Source organism: Microtus ochrogaster, linkage group LG5 (genome assembly GCF_000317375.1).
Source record: "Microtus ochrogaster isolate Prairie Vole_2 linkage group LG5, MicOch1.0, whole genome shotgun sequence".
Classification (NCBI taxonomy): domain Eukaryota; kingdom Metazoa; phylum Chordata; class Mammalia; order Rodentia; family Cricetidae; genus Microtus; species Microtus ochrogaster.
The window spans coordinates 63,582,547-63,607,051 of NC_022031.1; the positions used below are offsets into that span (position 1 = coordinate 63,582,547).

General features: G+C 38.6%; 1 protein-coding gene across 1 annotated transcript in view; it reads right to left on the minus strand.

Moving 5' to 3' along the window:
* Necab1 (N-terminal EF-hand calcium binding protein 1) overlaps window positions 1–24,505 on the minus strand; it is a 149,356-nt gene that overhangs the window by 61,429 nt on the left and 63,422 nt on the right. The window contains exons 4-5 of the mRNA XM_005362331.3: window positions 21,191–21,216; window positions 16,560–16,657 (exon numbers count right to left, since the gene is read on the minus strand). Coding sequence (XP_005362388.1) covers window positions 16,560–16,657; window positions 21,191–21,216 — 124 coding nt within the window. The remainder of the gene's footprint in view (window positions 1–16,559; window positions 16,658–21,190; window positions 21,217–24,505) is intronic.

The following is a 24,505-nucleotide window of genomic DNA, read 5'->3' on the forward strand; positions in this document are numbered from 1 at the left end:
TGGAGAGGGAGGGGGAGAGGAGTGGGGGAAGGGGGAGAAGGGTGGGAGGAGGGGGAGGGAAATGGGAGGCTGGGAGGAGGGGGAAACTTTTTTTTCCCTTTCTCAATAAAAAAAAAACCCACATAAAGGAAATCATTATTCAAAAACTGTAAGTACATGATATAAAATAAAAATTTTCTTTAGTTCTTGGTACTGACTGAGGTTGAGGGAGGAAGCAAAGGGTTGGGAAATCTGGGGAGACTATCAACAAATAGAATGCAATCACAAAACATAATTAATGGGGTCCCCTGCTTCAGTGGGGCTTCTCTCACAGTTCTAGCAATTGGTTAACCATTTGTTTCTCTTTGGCATTTACAGGCTAGGGATCAAATTTTGAATGCTAGAAAGCTCTGCCACTGAGCTGTACCCGCGAGGACTCTTGAATTATTCTAAATCATTTCAACTCAAGATGACTTGCAAGCTCATCGCTTGCCTGTTATATACTCATTGAAGAAACAGTAAATAGAACCGAACTTGGTAAATTGCACCTTTGTGTGCTTTGATTCCATCCACTCAAAGTGACAACTTTTCTGTTCACGAGAGAGTGTGTCTAGCAGAACCAGCCTTGAGAAGTGTCTCTTCAAAAGGTCAAAGAAATGTCATCACTGACTGGCTCTTCTAGCCTTTCTTGATTAAAATTCTACACCTCCTTAGGTTCTCATGCCAGACTTACTCATTCATGACCACTCGGGCGACTCTGATCTCTCCCTTTATTTAACAGCAACTATATTTATTGTTTGCGTAGATTATTACTAATTATTTTAATGCACATTTTTATTTTGTTCATGTTTTCTTATTTTGTATATTTTGAATTAAAGTATATAAGGATGCACTGAAGTTTTAAACATGTGTGGATATGTAATATTTTGTAGCTTAACTTAAAACTATACCTGGCTTGTACAACATTCTAAGAGAAAGAGAGAGAGAGAGAGAGAGAGAGAGAGACAGAGACAGAGAGAGACAGAGAGACAGAGACAGAGAGACAGAGAGAAATTGATTGCCTCCTTCTGGCACTGGCACTGAAGTAGGATTGACACCTTATAGAATAACAATGATGTAAACTTGCAAGTTTCTGATTAGAAACATGGGGGAAGACGCGAGAAGAAGTGAAGACCATGATTTGTGGAAGATTTGTGAGTTTTCCTGAAAGATGCACAAGATTTATAGTGGCAACAGACGTCAGGGCTAAAGCCCACATCACTAGCTACTCATCAGAGTGGCTGGTGGAGCTAGGCACATCTGTTGCAATCAGTCACTTCCCAATATCATAGCAGTGCTAAGCTGTAAAGATGGAGAAAAACACCATTTATAACAGAGACCAAAACATAAAATCAATGGGTTGATTGAAGAGAAAATGCCTGAACCTGTATTAAGTATTATAAAAAATTTACTAAGAGATAAAAGGAAGATTGACTAAATAAAAAATAATGCGTGTACCTTAAAGACAAGGGGAATAAACTCTACATAGTTCTTTCAAAATTTAATAAAAAGGTAACGATGTTAATGAAATGTATTTGTAGAGAGTAAAAAAAAAACCAGGAAAATTTATATAAAAATGGCATAACAGAGGGGAAAATCTTAGGAATAGAAAATCAACGGGGGTTACACATAGGAAGCGATCTCCTGTGCCCATCTGTTGTAGGGTACTTCCCACTTTCTCTTCTATTAGGTTCAATGTGTTCTGACTGATAGTGAGGTCTTTAATCCATTTGGACTTGAGTTTTGTGCATGGTGATAGATATGGGTCTATTTTCATTCTTCTACAGGTTGACATCCAGTTATGCCAGCACCATTTGTTGAAGATGCTTTCTTTCTTCCATTGTATACTTTTGGCTCCTTTATCAAAGATGAGGTGTTCATAGGTTTGTGGGTTAAAATTCGGGTCTTCTATATGATTCCATTGGTCGACTTCTCTGTTTTTATGCCAGTACCACACTGTTTTCATCACAGTAGCTCTGTAATAGAGTTTGAAGTCAGGGATGGTAATGCCTCCAGACAATCCTTTATTGTATAGGATAGTTTTGGCTATCCTGGGTTTTTTGTTTTTCCATATAAAGTTGATTATTGTCCTCTCAAGGTTTGTGAAGAATTTTGATGGGACCTTGATGGGGATTGCATTGAATCTATAAATTGCCTTTGGTAGGATTGCCATTTTTACTATGTTGATCCTCCCAATCCAAGAGCAAGGGAGGTCCTTCCATTTTCTGGTATACTCCTCAATTTCTTTCTTCAATGCCTTAAAGTTCTTGTCAAATAGATCTTTCACTTCTTTGGTTAGAGTTACCCCAAGATATTTTATGCTGTTTGAGGCTATCGTGAAAGGTGAAGCTTCTCTGATTTCCCTCTCTGCTTCTATATCTTTTGTGTATAAGAGGGCGACTGATTTTTTGGAGTTGATCTTGTATCCTGCCACATTACTAAAGGTGTTTATCAGCTGTAAAAGTTCTTTGGTGGAGTTTTGGGGGTCGCTTATGTATACTATCATATCATCTGCAAATAATGAAAAAAAAAAGAAAAGAAAATCAACGGGGGGTCCTCAGTCCACATTTCAGAATGCGCTATGTATCTGGAAGTGAGAATATTGTTCTGTAATTTTAGGAGATGCAGGTTTGTCAGGGAACAAGACTGTTACTTCTGACACAAAGCCAGGGGGGTAGAAACGCCCACTGATCCACACACATGCAGCACCACGTGTATGTTCTCACACCCCTACACAACAATATTCACACAAACAAACATGTAAAAAATGTATATTAAAAGGTAAATGAAAATTTCCTGGTTAAAATGTACCCCTTTGGGCTCAATAAACCTATTAAAAATCAAGTGACTTCTATGAGGTTCAGTGTGGTTGGTTTTATGTTGAGGTCTTTGTTCCATTTGGACTTGAGTTTTGTACATGGCAATAGATAGGGATCTGTTTTCATTCTTCTACATGTTGGCATTTAGTTATGCCAGCAACATTTGTTGAAGATGCTTTTTTTTGTCATTTTATATTTTTTGCTTCTTTTTCAAAAATCAGGTGTTCGTAGGAGTGTGGATTGATATTTGGGTTTTTGATTTGGTTCCATTGGTCCTCCTATTTGTTTTTATGTCAGTACCTGGCTGTTATCAGTATTGTAGCTTTGTAGTAGAGGTTGAAGTCAGGGTTTGTGATGCCTCCAGAAGTTCCTTTATTCTATATTTATAGTATTTATATGTATTTATAATATAGTATCGTTTTGGATATCCTAAGTTTTTTGCCTTTCCATATGAAGCTGAGTATAGTTCTTTCAAGGTTTGTGAAGAATTTTGATGGGCATTGCATTGAATTTGTAGATTGCTTTTGGTAAGATTGCCATTTTTACTATGTTAATTCGACCTATTCCAAAGTATGGGAGATCTTTCCATTTTCTGGTGTCTTTTTTCAATTTCTTTCTTCAAAGATTTAAAGTTCTTCTTATACAGGTCTTCCACTTGTTTGGCTAGAGTTACTCCAAGACATTTTATATTATTTGTGGCTATTGTGAAGGGTGATGTTTCATACACTTAAACACACTGGCACAGAAGACTACTTCCTAAATATAACCCCAGTAGCATAGACACTGAGAGCAATGATTAGTAAATGCGACCTCCTGAAACTAAGAAGCTTCTGTAAAACAAAGGACACAGTCAACAAGACAAAATGGCAGCCTATCCACATTGGACAGAGGGCTCATCTCCAAAATATACAAAGAACTCAAGAAATTTGTCATCAAAAGAACGAATAATCCAATAAAAAATGGGGTACAGACCTAAACAGAGAACTCTCAACAGAGGAATCTAAAATGGCTGAAAGGCACTTAAGGAAATGCTCAACATCTTTAGACATCAGAGAAATGCAAATCAAAACAGCTCAGATTCCATCTTACACCTGTAAGAATGGCCAAGATCAAAAACACTGATGACAACTTATTTTGGAGAGAATGTGGGATAAAGGGAACACTCCTCCATTGCTGGTGGGAGTGCAAACTCGTACAATCACATTGGAAACCAGTATTGTGATTTCTCTAAAAATTAGGAAACATCCTAGCTCAAGACCCAACAATACCACATTTGGGTATATATCCAAAGGGTGCTCAATCATACCACAAGGACATTTGCTTGACTATATTCACAGAAGCATTATTTATAACAGCCAGAACCTGGAAACAGCCTAAATGCCTCTTGATCCAAAAATGAATAAAGAAAACGTGGTATATTTACACAATGGAGTACTACTCAGCAGAAAAAAATGACATCTTAAAATTTGCAGGCAAATGGATGGATCTAGAAAACACCATATTGAGTGAGGTAACTCAGACATAGAAAGATAAATATAATATGTACTCATCCATAAATGGCTTTTAAACATAAAGCAAAGAAAAACAAACCTACAGTCCACAACCCCAAACAACCTAGATAACAAAGTACCCTAAGAGAGACATACATGGATCAATCTCCATGGGAAGTAAAAAAATGATAGCATCTTCTGAGTAATTGGGAGAGGGAAGAAGGGGAGGAGGAAGGCAGGAGAGTGGAGAAAAATACATAGCTCAATAAAAACAAACAAACAACAAATACGTGCCCGTTTCTGCATTCCTGAAATGGGAATATTACCACTTGTGTAGCGTGCCTCACTAAGAGAGAACCAAGAACAACTAAAACTTGTGAGGGAGGTGGGGGAATAGAAGTTACTTCCAAGTGATAGGGTTAAAGAGAGTCAGTAAAAAAAAAGAGAAGGGCCTCATTTTCATGAGAAAGTCTCCTGAAACCCACAAAGGCAGTGAAAAGTGTTGAGAGAGGACAGGTTAGGTTACCTGAGATGGGAGGTCCTTCTGTATATGTGTTGCTTTTATTGGTAAATGAATAAAGAAGCTGCTTGGGCCTATAGCAGGGTAGAATAGAATTAGAAGGGAAAACTAAACTGAATGCTGGGAGAAATAAGGTGGAGTAAGAGAGTCGCCATGTATCTGCCACAGGAGACAGATATGCTGGATGGAAACTTACTGGTAGGTCACAGCCACGTGGTGATACACAGATCAATACAAATGTGTTAATTTAAGATGTAAGAGCTAGCTAGAAATATGCATAAGCTAATAGGCCAAACGGTGTTGTAATTAGTACAATTTCTTTGTGATTATTTCAGGTCTGGGTGGTTGGGGACAAACAAGCAGCCTCTATCTACAGCGACCCACTGAAGGAAGACAACCAATCCAAACACGGCTCTAGACCCACGGTTGCCCAGTGGAAAAGATGGAGTAGGAACCATATCCAAAGCTGCAGACGATGGAGAGAAAACGATGAACTATGGAGAGGATCTCTCTGTGGGATTGCAGGGCAGTGGCTGCATGCTGTGCTTAGAAAGAATCTGTTGTTGAAAACTGTGCTCTAGAGGGGACCAGAAATGTGGAAGGATCTTGCGTTACAGAGTCTGACCTTTCCCTGCTGCAGTCCCAGGATAAGGCAGAAGTCAAGGAGACAGTTGGAAGCACCTGTGGTAGGAAGCTAGGCTGAAGCAGCAAGGAGAATTCTTTCTTGAATTCAGACCTCAACAACTGAGACAAACTCTGGGTTTGATAGGCCTGAATTTGCTGTCAGTGGAGTGATAGGCTCCTGTCCCTCACTACTGTAGTCTGAAACCTTTGCAGCTCCAGTGGAGAACTGGACACTCACCGCTGCATCCCTTCACTAGGAAGACCAACAGTTAGCAGACACAGAAGTAAAAACTAGTTCTTTCACCTGTATAGTTTGTAGTGCTTGTTTTTTTCCTACTTCCAATGCACCTGGAAGACACTTCCCAGCTAGAATACCAGCCACTCAATGGGGGTACAATCTGGAGTTAGAGGAAGGTGGAGAAATCATAGGCTTCAAACTAAGTGAAGACAGCAAGGCCCTTGGTTTGCACAGGAGGTAATCACTGAAGTGGAGAGAGCTCAGGCAGGCAGTGGAGAGATGTCCAATCCGGGCTCAATATCAGCATAAACCACAGGAAAAGATAAGCGACCGCCATCAGGCTGTCCTGCCTCCATCTGACCTAACAACCTCTTTCTCTGTTTCCAGCCCCACCCGCCACCCAGGCTTCCACTCTTGTTCTTTCTTTTGCTGCATAAAAGTAGCATTTTAACCCTATTATAATTTAACCACAGAAACTTTTGTTTTAATATTTCACTCCTCCATATATATATATATATATATCAAATTTTTCTTATGCCTTTCCAACTATTGTGTAATCTTTCTTCTCTTCTATTTTTTTCATCCCATGTATTTTCAGTTTATAAATTTTTGGTCACGGTTTTCATAGTATTGACTTTATTTGTGATTTGGTCACGTTTTTCATAGTATTGACTTTATTTGTGATTATTCATTTAACAGATGCTCTTGTTTTTATGTTTTATTCATTTTACATATATCTAATTTTGTTTTTGACATTTCTTAGTGCTGGAAGGTTCTAGAGAATTTTCTATCCAACAAACTCAGAATCCCCTGGAAGATTTTTAAACCATGCCATATTCTTGACCATAGAGGAAGATTAATGTTCTACAAAAGCATTAAAACACTTGTTGTATCTTCTCAGGTCACCCTGCACAAAAATCAATTCAAAATATGACTTTAATATAAGACCTGAGACCTTGAAACTGGAAAAATACTTCAAGACATATGTATAACCACAGTCTTTTTGGAAAGGACTGCAGAAGCTTAGGAAACAACATGAGAATTGACAAATAGGATCCTGTGACATTAGAATCTTCTGTATCACAAAAGAAACATTCGTCATAGCAAAGAAACAATCTAAAGAATGGAAAATAATCCTCCTAACTAACTGTATATCAGACATATTACTATGTAAACTACATAAAGAATCTCAATAGTCAGTAAATTGTCCAATCAAAGAATAAGGAACTACCTAGGCATCTTTTAAAAGAAGATTTGCAAATGGCCAATGAATATTTGAAAAGATATTATTATCCTTAGCCATCAGGAAAACGTAAATTAAAATGGCTTTGAGATCCTGTCTTATCCAGTTTGGAAGGCCTTACATCAAGACGTTGAACGACATGAATGCCAACAAATGTCGGCAAGGATGTGGGGGAAGAGGAACCATTTATTCATTGCTGGTGGCAATGTAAACTTGTACAGTCACCATAGAAACCCTTGTGGAGGTTTCTAAGAAACTTAAAGATAGAAATACCATATGACCAAGTCTATACCACTCTTGGTATACAAGTAAAGATACTCTAAGTCCATATTACTTGTGGATCTCCTTTAATTATGTTACATTCTGGCACCCAAAGGAAAACAGTCATAGATTAAAGGAGTAAGATAATAGAATAAATATTAAAAAGTAATAGAGTGAAAAAATAAGTCACATAAAGATGGAATATACATGTAGCATCTAGATTATATATACTATTGTGTTTTCTTTGAATTTTTTTTCACTGTGAATGAGTTATCTGCTGAAAAACACTTGATTCTGGGGGCTGCTAAGCAAAAACCAACATATTTTAAGGATATGTTGCTTTGAAAAAGAAGATCTGCTTTTGTTTCCACAGAAGATGAGAACCTGTGGATTCCTTCCAGGCTAATGTGATCTAATGGAACTTGACCTTGCAAACAGTCTCTGTGAACCCTAAAAATCTTTGCCCAATAAACAGCAGGACACAATTTGGAGAAACAACATGAAAATTCCTAAAATGACTGTTTATAAATGTTTATTTTCATTTAAAGAGGGTTGATTTTAAGTGGTTGATGGTCACAGTCAATCTCTTTCTAAATAAGGGGAGAAATATGATATAGAAATGAATATTTTACATTGGTATGGATCTTGGTCTATTGATACAAATTTAAGGTCAATTTTGTTTTATGTAAATTTCTATTCTTGTTTAAGGTATTATGTTTATACAGTTTATTTAGAAATGTAATGTAAAATTAAAATTGCAGATTAACAGATAAGTATTTATAATAGTCAAACTTATAGTCCTGTTAGCTATTCTAGATATACAGAGATATATTTCAGTTAGAGAGATACTCTTCAACACTTCAAAGACCCACAAAATATGGCATTTAAAGAATTTTAAAAACTTAGATTTTTCTTGACAATGAGACATGTCTGCTGCTGGCAGCACCAATTACTTCAGAGAGGCTGATGGGTACTAAAGAATCTCGTTATGCAATTTGCCTTCAATTTACAAGGCTAGCCATTTGGGCAAGAAACTGCTTTTGCCTATACTGCTTGATGGTATACTGTATGAATTGGACATGCAGAACCCACAGAAAAATGGCTGCTAAATTTGCCTAAAGAAGATGAGTCAGTCCTTCAGGGTTCCTGCTTCATCAAAGATTCTGCCAGACATTCTGTAGGACAAAGAAGAAAGTGACTGACAAACTGCCAATATAGTTGAAATAGTCTTTCAAATTTCCTGCTTCATGAAAAAGTCTGCCAGCTACTATGGGCCTGTAGGCTGAAGAAGGATAATCCAACATTACAGAAGAACTTAGGGTGACTGTCCAGGCAGCAAGTTGTCTTTACCCTTTATTTTTCTAGGGTTTTGGAAGTTTCTTACAATGTATTTCCTGTTTTCTTAGGTAATTTTATATCCTGGGATCTTTGATGAAGTTAAAGACAGATAGTTACAGTTTTCCATGGTTATAATAAAAGATAGATATAAAATTTAAGACTCAAAAAGATAAAATAGATGATACTTTAATTTTGCCAGACACAAATAGACTAAATATTGTAACTGTGATTTGTAGTTGTATATCATTTGTATTTTAATAAATAAAGCTTGCCTGAAGATCAGAGAGTAAAACAGCCCCACTGGTCACAGACCAGGCAGTGGTGACACACACCTTTAATCCCAGGAGTCACACTAGTTTGTCATAGAAACTGGGTGGGAGTGGTGTACAACTTTAAACACAGCCCTAAAAAGGAATATTAGGTGGGAGGAGATAGCTCTCAAGTACAGTCTCATTCTGGGATTTCTAGAGGCAGGATCACCATTTCAGACAAAGGTAGAGATAAGAGCCAGTGGCTGGCAGTTTTGCTTTTCTGGCCTTCAAGTTGAACCCCAATATCTGCATCTGTGTTTTTATTAATTGTGCTATAGTTATTCTTGTTTGATAATTGTTTTGTTGTATGTAATTATGCAATGTTAAAGTTAAAGCCTTCCTTTTTATTTAGACAGAAAATGGGAGATGATGTGAGATTTTCTTCTGTATGGTATGATTTTTTTTATTGCCACTGGTTAATAAAGAAGCTGCTTTTACCTATGGCAGGGCAGAATATAGATAGGCAGGAAAACTAAACTGAATGTAAGGAGAAAGAAGAAACTATGTAGCCACCAAAGGAGAAAGATACCAGAACATTACCCTTAAGTCACAGCCTCATGGCGATATATAGATTAATAGAAAGATTAATAGAAATGGGATAATTTAATATATAAGAGCTAGCTAGAAATACACCTAAGCCATTGGCCAAACAGTGTTGTAATTAATATAGTTTCTGTGTGATTATTCAGGTCTGTGTGGCAGGGAAACAAACGTGCAGTCTCCATTTACTTGTGGTGAGGATGGAGATCATCAAGACCAGGACAGGAATGATGAGGAAGGCAGGGACGAATGAATGAAAGATAGAGTATAATACAATACATATATAAAAATCATTATTTTTATGCTAACAAAATATTAATTATAAAGAAGAGAAAACAAATTAATGCACATTAAAGAATACTAAAAACTCCTAATACTTATGTAAATGATAACTGGTATAGACCACTATTCCTAAACTCTGTTTTTTCTAGGCTTTATTTCCTTATCTTAGTTTCTAAGTGTATTTAAGTGTGTGCAGGTACGACTGCTTGTTTGTGCACTGCCTCTGTAAAGATGCCTGTGGAGACCAGAAGAGGATGCTGGGACCCCTGGAACTAGAGTGACGGGCATTTGTGAACTGCCTCACTTGGGTGCTGTGAGCTGAACCTGGGTCCTCGGCAGGAGTAGTGAGTGCTCTTAGCCTTGGAGTCATCTCTCCAGCACCCTCATTGCCCTTTTCTCGCAGGTTCTCAAGCACTGTGCTGGCAACAAAGAAGAGCACATGGCCTTCATCTGGTAACTTGGTGTAGGAAGTCACAGCAGCCACCAGGGTAAGGTGGGCTTTGGCAATGGCAAGAAAGCCCGGGAGCCATGGTTGTCAAGGGAGAAGCAATCCAAGTCCTGAGTCAGCCTAGCCTTTACAGTGAGGTCTGCTCTCGATCCCTTCAGCCAACACCTTGCTGATGATCCTTGCATGAATTAATGCCCACATCACCTCATGAATAATATCAGTAAACTCTTCTCACCTTTACATCACCTTAAAAGTCACATTCACTGGTGCTCCCATGGGTTCTGTCCCTCTTTGCCCAGGCAGAGGCAGTGGGGTCTTTTGCCTAGGACAGCTTAGTTTCTGAGTCAGCTGTATGTGGAGCTTGTTGCAAAGGGTTCTGCTTTAATTCAGTGATCTCTCTAGGAGCCTAGTGTTTCCCTTTGCCAAGTACTGGGCAGAAGTCTGCATAGAAGGTTCTAAAACTAGAACCTGGGTCAGAGCTTCTCTTCTGCTGGTCTATGTCTGTGGTCTCAAGACCCTCCATGTTAACAGTAGCCTCCTCATTACACACACACACACACACACACACGCACACACACACACACACACCATGTCTGTGCTGTCCATAGCCTCACTATACAAACTCACGTTTCCCATGTGTGTGCTATCTGTGGCCCCTGCACTACACACATTTCCCAGGCCTGTGCTATCTGTATCCCATCAATGCACACATTTCCCAAGTCTGTCCTGTCTGTATCCCCTCAATACACACATTTCCCAGGCCTGTGCTATCCATGGCCTCCTCAATACACACACCTACTTAGAAGTGCCATGGAACAAACTGAATAGCAGATAAGCTGTTCGGAAAATATTTTATCAAGAGTTGATTTCCATCTTATTTTAGAGAACATGTAAAAGATAATTATGAAACAAGAAGGATGAAATGCCTGTCTTCTGTGAGCCTAAATGGGCACTTCAGTATCTGACACATCACTTCACTGCTCACACTTTGAGTGAAAGAGGGATATTTTTCTTTCATGAGAAATCCTAGCACCACTGTAGTAATTATCATATATTCCTCATACTGAAAAAAGAATCATGAATATTTATTCATTTTGTATTAATAATAAAACTTAGAAACCACTGTATTATTAAAATAGTGCAAGAAATACAGGCCTCAGAAGCTTAGATGCTAAGTACTAGGAAAATGGAGATACTGAGATACAGAAAGTTTGAGACGAAGGGGTCTAGAGTTGCCAGAGAAAAAGGCAGCAGTGACCTCAAAGGCAGGTAGAACTAAGAATGACAGCTGTCCAACAGCTCTAGAAAATGACCATTTTTCCTAAACACTGAAGATGTACATAAGATGTTCTTGCTTAAAGTTGAATTCTAGATTAAATATTATAGAAGCATATTTTAAATTTGGGAATTCCCATAGAAACATTCAATATGATAACTGCCACATTCCAAATATCACTTCAAAACCACTATTCTTCATTTTAGTTTATGATAATCTTCTAAGCTTTAATAATCAGCAAGCAGGAATATCACATATTTGCATAACAACAGCTAATAAGCTTTGGCTGCATAAGAATTCTACATTTTCATTTTAGAGTTACACTCATACTACAAATTGATGTTATAAGGTAGCTTATCACTTTCTCTATCAAAAGAAAAAAACGAATTGACAGTTTGTCAATATTGGATGAGGGTTCTAGTTTTCCCTACCTTGACACCTGTCAATGACCGTGTAGGGTTTTACCTTATTTCTTCTGTCCCAGATAAGGAAGCACAGGGGAAGAAGAGAAAAAGGGTACTATCCACGCTACACTGTAACTGTCCGGAGTCATTTCCTGGGGTCTGAGTTAAACAGGTAGAATCCACTTTATCTCGCTCTGATATGGGAAACAGATAGGCTGACAGTCAAGATATCACACATAGCCTGGAATGTCAGCCCTGCTGACTGAGAAGTACTTTTCATCTGGATAAAAATATACCAAGTTTCTCAAAGAGAAATGCTGGCTGCCTGTCAGTAGGCTTCTTCATGCTGGCAGCACACAGAGGATAACAGGTCACCAGCGGCTTAAAAGGTGTCGGGACCCTGAATTTCATCTGTCTTTAAGCTGCCATAATAAGATATAGCTTCTAAATTTATTTTCTACTGTTTCATTTTTTCTTTTATAAAAATGCTTTCATAGATTGAGCTGTATTACATAAATCAAACACATTCTAAGGGTCAATGCCAAGAAAAAATGCAACTTAATAAAAATAAGAGAATGGCCATGGTTTAAATGTCACAAAGTTTCATTGTATTGGCATAGGGGAAAAACAGGATTCTAGTGTATATTTGTATGAACATACAAAAGATTATGTATCTGGTTTACCTTCCTAGTCAATGAAACTTGAAAGCTTCTAGAATTTAGAAGATTTTTTTTCTCAAAGGAATTAATTTTTTTTCATTTTTAGTGTACAAATGCTCATTTAACCAAAACATTTATTTAATACATCAATAAAATTTAAATCATAAGGATCTGTTCAGCCTTAAGGTAAGTGTGACAGGTAAAATAAGTAAATAAAATAAATGCATTGCTTTTATTTCCTACAGACACATTTTGTCATTACATAGTTTCTGATAACTACTCACTGAGTTAGTCAATAGCAACAAACAAGTGATTTTGTAACAGTTGAACTTTGTAGACAGAGCAGCAGGACAAGCTCTGTGTGAGGCCATTAAAGATAAGACCTAAAGAATGAAGAGGAGAGCCATGTTGTGCTAGCTGATTTTCTTGTTGCTGTTTCCACCTACATAACATGGAGCAAAGTAAGAAGGGATGGATCTGTCTTGGCTCACAGTTTGAAGTGACATAGTCTGCCATGCAGGAAAAAGCACAGTGGTGCTTGATGTCATGGTGACAGAAGTGGGCTGAGGGACCCTTGGCTCTTGGCAGAACAGACATAAAGAGCAGGTAGGAAGAGGAACAGGGCTATAAAACCTCAGGGTGTTCACCTGGTGACCAACATCTCCAGGGAGGCTTTACCTCCTAAAAGTTCAACAACTTCCCAAAGCAGGGAAGCCAGCTGTGAATCACATGTTAAAACACATAACTCTGTAGGGTACATTTCACATCAAAATCAACTCACCAAGCAGATTTTTTTTATTATTTATTTATTTATTTATTTATTTGTTTATTTATTTATTTATTTATTTTTGATTTTCGAGACAGGGTTTCTCTGTAGCTTTTTGGTTCCTGTCCTGGAACTAGCTCTTCTAGACCAGGCTGGCCTCGAACTCCCAGAGATCCACCTGCCTCTGCCTCCCGAGTGCTGAGATTAAAGGCGTGTGCCACCACCGCCCGGCCCACAGATTTATTTATTTATTTATTTATTTATTTATTTATTTATTTATTTATTTATTTAGTATACAATAGTCTGTCTGTATGTCTGCAGGCCAGAAGATGGCACCAGACCTCATTACAGGTGGTTGTGAGCCACCATGTGGTTGCCAGGAATTGAACTCAGTACCTTTGGAAGAGCAGGCAATGCTCTTAACCACTGAGCCATCTCTCCAGCCCACCAAGCAGATTTTTATTTGTTTAATGGTAATACTGGGAATTGAACTTGAATACTAAGGAAGTGCTCTAGAGATGTACTCTAACTATTGCCTTTTTATTCTTTCTTGTTTTAGTTTTCACGAGACAGAGTCTTGCTATGTTGCTCAAGCTGGCATAGTGTGTACCCCAGGCAACCATCAATCTTGCCAACTGCTTGTTACTAACTTTCAAGTAGCCCACACTACGGGTTCAGCATAGCTTTTTTTTTTTTTTTTTTTGGTTTTTCGAGACAGGGTTTCTCTGTGGTTTTGGAGCCTGTCCTGGAACTAGTAGTCCAGGCTGGTCTTGAACTCACAGAGATCCGCCTGCCTCTGCCTCCCAAGTGCTGGGATTAAAGGCGTGCGCCACCACCGCCCGACCAGCATAGCTTTTTAAATGACCACTTCTGGAGATAAATTACCAAAAGCTAAAGTTGGTTGCAGCTCTCAGTCTCTCACGGAAGGCAAGTTAAAATGCTTTAGGTTCCACCTCTGTCCTCTTTGTGCTGTGGGCCTTCTGTACCGTTTGTTATAGGTAAAAACATCATTGGGTGATACTTAAAATTTCTACTTTGCTTTTCATTTGGGGAGACTTTCTAAACTTTTTCTAAAAAAATCTGCTAGTATTATTTCTGCTCTCTTAATTCACTTTCTTGCTTTGGGTTGTCTGTTATTTCTTCATAAGTGTAGAATTGTCTCCTCTTTTTATAAGGAGGTTAAAGATAATATTTCTGAAATTTCATTTTTATGCTTAATTTCCATGTTAACTCTTTTCTGTCTCCAAGTGCTCTTCTTTTCTTTCCCTCCTATGGGTATCTCTGCCCTCTCGATAAGAAGCCTAGTGATTCTACTTGACAGATTGCACATTTAGTATCTAGTAGGTTAGGGACATGTTGACCAGTATTAGAGAAGAGTATACCTCCTCATGAGTCTTTGGTTTTGTCATTTTGTACTGTCAGGATTTTCAAAAGAAGAGTCTCCCTATCTGCCCTTGAGGGTATATTGCCAAAACTCCCCGAGTTTAGTGAGAAGAAAACTGGATGCCTTTCACTTACCATGCAAATGTTTACTTAATCCCTCACTTACGGCTAATACTGCCTCAGACCAGAGATAGCATCTGAACCTTGAAATAGCTACAGTTTTCAGTCTCTGTAGACAAGAAGTCATTGCTGGCAGAGGCTGTGATCTGAGAACCAAGTGCTTCTTATATTAATTCTCTACAGCTGGCTGCCTCAGCCCTGCCACGAACCACCCTCCCCGCTGTGGTGGCAACTACTGCAGCAGATCCTTTAGTCTCTCTTCACCTATGTAAACCTATGGCTCTCTTCCCCAGTGGGTCAAGTAGAGCAGTGTCTGTCCTGCCAGCACCTTGTCCTCATGTCCATCTACTGCACTGTTTCCAAACTGTGTTGCTGTAAAAGTGGCCATTTTAAAGGATCTCATTTCAGTGTTGTTCATATGACATCAGGATTCGCTATAGGTTTCTTGGTATAGATTTGGTGTGGATTTGTTGTCTTTACCCAGGAATTCCATATGTGCTTCATAAACATTTTACCTGTCAAGCATCTTAAATGTTAAGGTGCCACTTGATTCACTGAATGAAAAGTTTAATTCTAGCCTCTTAACTTCTACATAGCAATCAACATTGAACCACTCTCCACACCTTCAAATACTCTTTTTAACTTGTGGGTACTGTGTGATCCTACCCAGTCCCCAATCCTGGATCATTCTCTTCCTAACACCATCAGGAGCTGTACTGTCTGACCGAACAGTGCTGGGTCCTCACCTCACTGTAGTTATTCCCTTCTGTCTCGATGACATCGCTCAGGTTCTTTATTGCAACCCAAGCCCTAGATGGCATTTATGAGAAATAGATTTCTTTCTCCAGTGTTCAATTGTATCCTTCTAGACACTACGAAAGCAGTTTAAAGTCAATAAAAGCTTATGATCTTACATCCTCACACCTGGTCCTCTTTCAACATTTTGTCTAGGTAAAGTCACTATGCAGGTATCCAAGCCAAAGATTTGATTTATCCCGAATACACCCTCATTTGATCCCCTGGATTCACACTTCTCCAAATTCCACAGTCACTGTGCCAAACCCAAGTGCACTTCATTTTTTTTTTTCCCTCCAAAGTTCCCACCAATTGGTTCTCCTCATACCATTATCTCTCACCAGAACTGGTTAACTAGCCTCCTTATCCATCTTCCTGATTCTATTCTTACCTCAACCACAGCCTAGTTTTCTCACATGCTCTTCCTGAAGGATTTCCTATCTCTACTTGAAATACTGTTTACTTGTATTTCGTGTGTCGGCTTACATTCTTAGCTTTGGTGGCAATCGTGAAAGATGCAGCCCTTCCCTAATTCGGCTTCATCTCATGTTGTGTCAATCCCTCCTGTTCCCGAACCTTAGTCTTACTATTCATTTCTATGTCCTCGAGTGCCCTGGGTCCTTCCTGATACAGAATTTCTGTACTGCTGTTTCCTTTCCTTTGTCTAATGACTATTATCTTAATTGCTATCTGTTCAGGTGTTACTTCCTTCCGTGAGAACTAAGTATTCCACCTTGGGGTCCTCTGTTACATAGCAACGCATTTGTTTACATATCTTGCACTCCCATCATATTAAGAATTGCTGGAATAGCTAGGGTATCTTTGTATTCTCAGTACAAAATAGTCTCTGGTTCCTAGTGGATGCTTGCAATTGTCCTGTGAGCTAATAATACAGTCAATATAAAAAAATCATCACTGATAAAAGCAATCTGTATTTTCAATATACACTGAGAAATGCATATGATTTAAAAATATTTTTCAAGGAAGATATTGTTCTGGAGAGCAATCACTGACATGTCCTTACTTTCTTGGTTTTGCCCATTGCCTTCAGGATGGAGAGATTCAGGTCTTCAAGTGCGGCCAGTACATTCTCGTATTCTCCCAGGTGCTGAGAAAAATATTCTGTAAAGTAAAAGCATTAAAATCAATTTATGGTGGAGTCTAGATAATCATAAGACAAAAGTCTCAGTTGATAATCTACTTTATTAATTCAGCAAGCAAAATGTTGGCTATAAATGAAAAACAGAAATCTTTCAGACGAGATTACGGTAGCAGCATACTAATTTCATTAGAAAGGTAAAACAGAAAAAGAAAAATAGCCTAGCTGGTCATAATTATCCACAAAAGTGTTCTTTCTCACATAAAAAAAAACCCTCAGGGAAACATGAATCTGGGCTTGATGACAAGGTTGATTCAGTAAAACGCTATTCTCAATAGTATATTATTATAGATCACAATAGGACAGCAATTTGAGAAAAAATGTAAAAATGTTATTGCTCCTTCTAGGAAACTTTTCTGAAGGACAGCTTTCCCTAAACGCTTGGTCCCACCAACCACAGGGAGGTCTGTTGTGGCTCTACTCATGGATACGCTTCTGCCAGGAGGGGTTTTTGATAATTTCAGCCATTTATTTCAGTGGAGCAATGTTTATCATATTTTTCCATTGCTAGGATTAAGTAATGCCTCAAAAGCCATGATTAAACTGAAAACAGGGAATAGAAAATAATTTGAAATCAGTTGAAATGTAATACAGATACGAACTACTATTTATTACTTTATTTCTGTAATGTATCATATTTAAAAATTACAGTAAAATGCTATAAACTCACATGCAGACTTAATTCTTTGGTATATTGTAATATGTTTGATAAAAACTGATTTGTTAATCTATTTAATTCTACAGATAGAACATTTGCTGACATTGGTATTAACAAAAGTGGAGCTGGAGATGTTAATCAGTTGGCTAGTACACTTGTTCCAAATGCACAAAGCCCTGGGTTTCATTCACAGTACCACAGAAGCCATCTGTCGTGGTGTGTGTCTGTAATCCCAGCACTCAGGAGTTGGAAACAGTAGGGTTAGAGAGTCAAGGTCATCTCCAGGTACTTAGGAAGTCCAAGTCATGCCTGGAATACTTTTGACTTTGTCCAAAAATACTGGACGGTTGACTGATATCATACCCAATGTATAAGTTTTTCTGAGAATAAAAAACAATGAACTATAAACATTCTTGATTCTTGCCAAAAGGCAGTCTATACATACATAGAAAAACAAATCAAATATTTTTCCTAAAAGCAAAATACTCATTGATTCCCCCGTCTCTAACACTATAGAAATCCCTTTAAGGAAGGATCGGTGACATAAGAAAGGAGGAAATGCTATTTTAAGTTTTGGCTATGCATTTTCCTCTTACACATTTGCTCATCTCAGCTCCCCATGTAGATAGAGAGGGAGCAACCACTCGGTTGTTGACCAGTTCTGAGAATGAAGGGAACTATAACGCCGTCCCTGAAGAACAGCTTGAGCTAAGTGAGGTGGTGAAGTTCAGGGTCCTATGACCATTGGTGAGAGAGGAAGCTGGGCCAGCCGTAAACATCCCCCCGGTAGTGTTCCGCCTTCCATTCTGAAGTTTAGGTTAGTGTACTTGACTGTGTCAGAGTCTGCTGGAGCCTCACTGGTTTTGCTTCTCAGTGGACCAGCAGCTGAAACTTGTTACAACACATCATCTCAGGCCCATGGGACTGTCAATTCACAAATATGTTTTAAATAGGACACCAGATGATTTACGGGTACATTTGAGTCTGGGAAGCATCAATTTAGGGAATTTGCTACAAGTTCAGATTATTATTGAAGCCTCATCTGCTAAAACAAAATTTTGGGGTTATGGTTCAGTGTCGTGGTATTTCAGTTGTATTTAAGTAAATAAAGACTGCCTGAAGATCAGAGAGTAAAACAGTCCCACTGCTCAGCATTAAGGACTGGGTTATGGAAACACACCTTTAATCCCAGAAGCCACAATGACACGCACCATGCTTCCAGGAAGCACGGTGTCTTCCTGTGCATATTTACAATACCTTCACTAATACAATGCCAACAAGGGGCTGCTTTCTCTCTTCCCCACTGCACAGAATTAGTAGTGTTGGACTTGGTATTTTATTCTGCAAGTCAATCTTCCAAATTGAACTTTCAGGTCTGGCTTACGAAGACCAAGTCAGAACAAAAGCCAGATAGGAAATAATCCCAGGAAGTATTCTCATAAATCTAAATGACTTCCTCAGCATGTAAACAAAACAGAAAAAAAAACCCTAAGTGAAAGACAGAGCTTTATCCCCTGTAGTCTGAACAACATAGTCAGATAGAAATTTCTGCTGAAGATTTTTCTAAGGGGGTTAAGTGTGGATCAGCCCAGAAAAACTTTAACAGGAAAAATATACCATGAAGAACCTTACATAATCAAAATTTCCTTGTCCATTGTGGTGGTACTACCCACATTCTCTAATCCTCCTTCAGTTTATATTCTCAGATGATAAAACATTATTAATTAAAATATTATTTATATGTTACTCTCATGAGTTGGATTGCAAAGTTATTTTAAAGTAATATTTTAATAGATTTTGAGGTCCATAATTGAATTAACTGATGAATTAAGCAAAGGTTTAATGAAGCTAAGATCTAGATGCTTAGAATCTGCAATTGGTTTCTAGGAGAAAGTGCACGAAACCTCTGTTCTATGTCAATCAAACCCCACCCCTCCAACGCCCACAGGGAACTTGTATGAGATGTGACTCCTCATAATTCTCTTGCTGGCACTGAAACCCTGGCTCTCATTAAAATTCAACTTAAATATTTATTTTAAATTCAAAAGGTAATGTGAAATGAAGCTGCAATCTAGAAATAAAATGCATATTCTACAGCAGAGAAAAGGATTCTAAGAAGATTGTGAATATAATCACTGGATTTCAAAAATAGGAAGAAATTCTGTTGAATTAAAGTCCAATCAGTTTTCTTGCTGAAACTATGGGGGAGGGGGAAGCGTTCAAATCCTCCAGCATGTACAGAGTAGATGATTAATCACATTTCATTATTATAGAGAAAGGCAAACAAAATTCCGTGTGGGTGATTGAGTGGAGAATCACAGTTATGCTTTAACATGTAGTAGTTTTAGGAGAAGAGAGATTTGCGAGATACTCCTTAAGGACAGACAGACAACAGAGAAGACAGACAATAGCCACTAAATGTTTTCAGTCGTAAAGATATTAATAATTTCATTTTTCAATGAGCTCTTCTTATGCAGACAAGTTGGTTGAGTATAAAGGGAATTTTGTGAACAATTGGAGAGAATCGTCGGTTGGCCTGCCGTACCTAGATGTCTGAGAGAAGCGGGTCTCCAGTGTCTCACTCCTTCCCTTTCTCATCCCTCTCTGACGGGGTTGTGTATCCATGAGAATGGACGACAACATGACCTTCATGGGCTTTGCTGCTCATCACATGTCCTGGTGTCATGGTCTTGTGAACGCTTTTGTCTGTTCAGCACAGCAATTCTCATGAAGCTGAAGCTACCGTGACTGTGTAGGGTTTCCCCATATCTCCCGAAACCTAGCTCCCTGTGCTACCAGAACGCCTGGCTTCTGCACCACATCTTGTTTCTTCAGCTGGATTCTTGTCCCTGAACTGGGAGGGAAATTGTGCAGGTGTTATGCAGGAAGCCTAGAGTCCAACGGCCACTGAAATATCTGAAAGCTCTGGCCAGTGATTATCATTTGTTTGGTTCAGTTGCTGCCTTGAAACTGCACTGTGACACATTATCCTGGTGAAGCCTCTCAGTGATGATCTGTCAGATTTCTGAACGGTTACCAATCTTTAATGACAGAAAATGTCCATTTGGATGATTGTGGTGAGCGCTAAAATTGTAAAATGTCTAGAGTATCTAGGAAATATCTGTGATTTCAATGAGAATTTTCCAAAACCTTTCTTCTAGCTACTTAAATGTTTCAGGCTGCCTAGACAGTAAAACCATTCTTGAGCAAAAGCATTATTTGACACATTTATCTTAAAATATAAAACATTCTCTCATGTAGAGACATATATATCTGTTTCAAGTCTGGTCATTTCATAATGTTCCATTTTCGTAACAAAGAATAATTTTCAGATTCTTTACTTTTCCCATTTTTAATCTATGACCTCAGTTCCCAGTCACAAAGACAACAGAAATAAATGAAGAAGCAGGTAGACTATGCATTTGAAAATACTTCTCTCTCCCCACTTGTATATTCTTCATAAAGGCATTTAAGTTTCTAGAATAGCTGCAGAGATATGGACCTAAGCTACTTTTATATGTCAAGGGCACAGCGTTGGAGAGGCTGTGTGGTGACTAGGAGGCAAACAGAGGCTGCAGCTGGCACACACAGAATTTGTTTCCCTGAAACTGCTGTACAGCCCAGTTCTCTTGTCTCGAGCAAACGAACCAGGCCCAAGTGTTTAAGTAACATGCACACTGGGGACAAATTCCAAGACAAGAAAACCCCAGACCACTCTGCCCAATGGTTTGCTTTCCTTCCAGGCTTTTAACCCCAACGTGTGATAAGTTTATCACCTTACAGCCTCCTTTTTCTGAATCAAAGCTACAGCAGTTTGGTTGGTCTTGAAGATACTCACCACACAGTTCTTCTGTGTCAAGATTGCTGAAAGAGAGAAAGAAAGATGTTATTTCCTTGGTAATGTTCTGTTTGTTTATTTGTTTATCTTTTATTCTTCCAGGGCTGAGGACTGGTAAATTTAAAATACTGGGATAAAATGTTAATAAATATAATACAGTACTCTCAAAGGAATAATGCCAAGGACCCTGTGGTACAGAAATGAAAAGATACTTCAGTATTAGTCAATTAACCTCACACGGTATGCAAATGTTCTTCCACGGTTACATCCGTAGCCCTTCATTTAAGTTTCTAAACATTTAAATACAGCCACTCTCCAATCCACATAATTGTTTAATAAGTGTGTGTGGTTAGGATAGTTCTTCAGCCATTCTACATTGTCGAGTGCTTGCACATCAGCAACTATTATTGCATCAGAGTCCGTCGTGAACAAATAATTCCATATTGGTGTTTTTCCTTTCAAGCGTCTAGAAAAATAACACACAGTAGCAAAGGGCATGAGCTCTGGGGCCGGAATGCTGAGTCCAAATCTTAACTCCACAATTTACTGTCTCTGTGATCTTGGATACTTCGCCTCACTGGGTCTTAGCAGCTCTGTCTCAGTACTGTTTCAGTGTTAAGTGAGTGGCTGGGCACAGAGAACTTTGGGTCACTAGTGCAATGCAGTCATCTAATAAAGCATCATGACTGCTGACCTAGCAGAACTAGAGCTGACATACCTGTGAGACAAATGTGATTCGATGCTTATTTCAAGTGATCGCCAAGATGTTATTGTTACATGGCTCAAAATTCAGAGGTAAGCAATAGAAAATCATTACAATTGTGAAGATAAATTCAAAATACTGGGGTGAAATGCTAATAAGCATATGTTTTTTTTCAGAAGAATAATGCCATGGCATGGGCCCAGAAGGGTATGGTATAGGAATGAAAATAGACTTCAGTACTAGTCAACAAATCATTATAACTAATCACATTATGACGGAAAGAAGAAGCATAAAAATATTAGCAAAGATAAATAAGAATTTAACAATGATTTCAATTATAATTCCTACTTTTCAAAATTAAGATACAAGGACTAGAAACATACCTCCTAAAGATCTAAAGTATATGAGGATCTACAAGGAACATGAGTTTGAAAAATCTTAGAATATGCACTTGTCACATGGCAGAGTTCAATGACACCTTCCTAGAGGAGTCTTCCTTTACTCCCAAGAGAGACACTGCTGTAGCCTTCCATCACCAGCCCTGTCATTCTATGTTATGCAATCAAACTCAAGATGTCATTATATAACACTGGATATTCTTTCTGGTATCTGAATATTTTGATACTTCGATGCATGGTTTTGTCACTAGACAGAATATGTAAGGTCTGTTGTGTTGGTTTTGGTGTGTGTTCATCTGTTTATTCCACATACATGTATTGCTACGTATCAGACATGATTCTAAAAGCCATTGATACCTGAGGCTGCAATAGATATCAAAATGAATACACTAGATTTCTAGTCTCTTGGAGCTTAGTTCAAAAGTAGACTCAGAGGCCAGACATGGTGGCACATACCTTTAACTCCAACACTCAGGAGGCACAGGTAGGCAGATCTCTGTGCATTCAAGGTCAGCCTGGTCTACATAGAGAGTTCTAGGACAGTCAGAGCTACACAGTGATACCTTGTCTCAAACATACAGAAAAAGACTCGTATAGCCAATAAATGAGAATAAACCAGTTGATGTAGGAGAACTGGTGATCTTTTCTGAGGTGTCAAAGAGTGTATCTCAGGGTAATACAGCTAAGCTAAAGTCCAAAGGTTAAATACAAATAGAAAAAGTAGATAAACATTGGATATTCTATTAAAAATAATGTTTGCAATAAAAATTAAAAGTGTGACTAGGAATTCATTCAATTTCAGGGAACAAGGCTATTCCTTTGATTGGAATGTGCATCATCCAACACGGCAGGAAGTTCCTCCTTGCTCTCTTGTCAGTTTGGAATCACAGAAAAATCTGAAGGTAAGTAGCTTGACTCGATTAGATTGACAGTGGTGGGAGGAGAGCGAGGCACAGAGCCTCATTCCCAGGCTACTGAAGTAGCCGGGGGCTTGCGGATCTGGGTGGAGCACACAACCCAGTGGGTATGCGGTCTGCATGGGGTGGGGAAGAGGATAGCCTTGTTTTTACACTGAATACCAACCTTTACTTTGGATATACTTGTTTAACATATAAAAATATTCTATAAATCTAAATTTAGTTTATAATCTAGCAGTACAGTATTCTTTAAGATGCATTTCTCCACTCTCCAGTTTTCTGCTTTCCCTGCATAAACTAATAAGTGAGTGTGGTCAGCAGGATTCAGTCTGCTAGTGAGAGACAGAGAGGAGGAGATGGGCAGGAAGAAACTGACTTGTGAAAAGTTTTGAGGAGAAACCAACAGAATGTTTTTAAGCATATAGGATTCAGGGTTATCTAGCTCAGGCATTTTGTTGTACCACCATAAGATGTAAGATTTTTTTTCTGAATCTTACTGATTTTATAGAACTTCAGGCTTGAAAGGGACATTAAAGGGCACAGGTTGTGTACTTATTTTCTGCAATGGTTCATAGTTCATAATGAGACTTATTTTGAATTTCCAAAAGAATAAACAGCTCCAGTCTGCTATTGAAAGTGAAATGACTTGAATATAGCATGAAATAGAACAGTTAGGAATGATGAACACAGGAGCCCTGCTGGTTGGCTACTACAAATGATGCCTGTCAAGAGCTGCAGTGTTCGTGGCTCCTGTGCTCAGTGGTTTTTGTGCCATGTTGTTGGTAGTGGGCAGAAAGCCATAGTTCTCTTTACAGAAGACTCCCCTGGATAAGTTACAGTAGGACTCATTTCATGCTGTGATCTATCACACCCTGTAGCAGTGCAAGATTTTACAGGACACATAAACCACAGAAGAGACTAGAGTGTTTCTGATAACGTAGGATTTTCCTGCTTTTTCCCATGTTTATAGCAAAAGGTCCAATGGTATTTTACCAATAGCAGCATATTAAAATGAGGAAAAGAAAGGGAAAGGGGAAGAGAGAGAAAGCCAAGTGAAGAGAATGAATACTGGTAAACAGCTCACATTCCTACAAAAACAGAATGAGAGAGGTGTTAAAAGAAGAACCACTTCTCATCTTGCTGCCAGAAAGGGGGTAGAAACCAAACACAAGGCTGTTCATAGCCACCTGACTGGCAATAATGGAAATAAAGACGAAGAAGACAAACATGAAGTAGACGGGTTGCTGTGTGAACTGCGTGCTATCATGGACCACCTGAAGAGTTCTCGTTATCATGG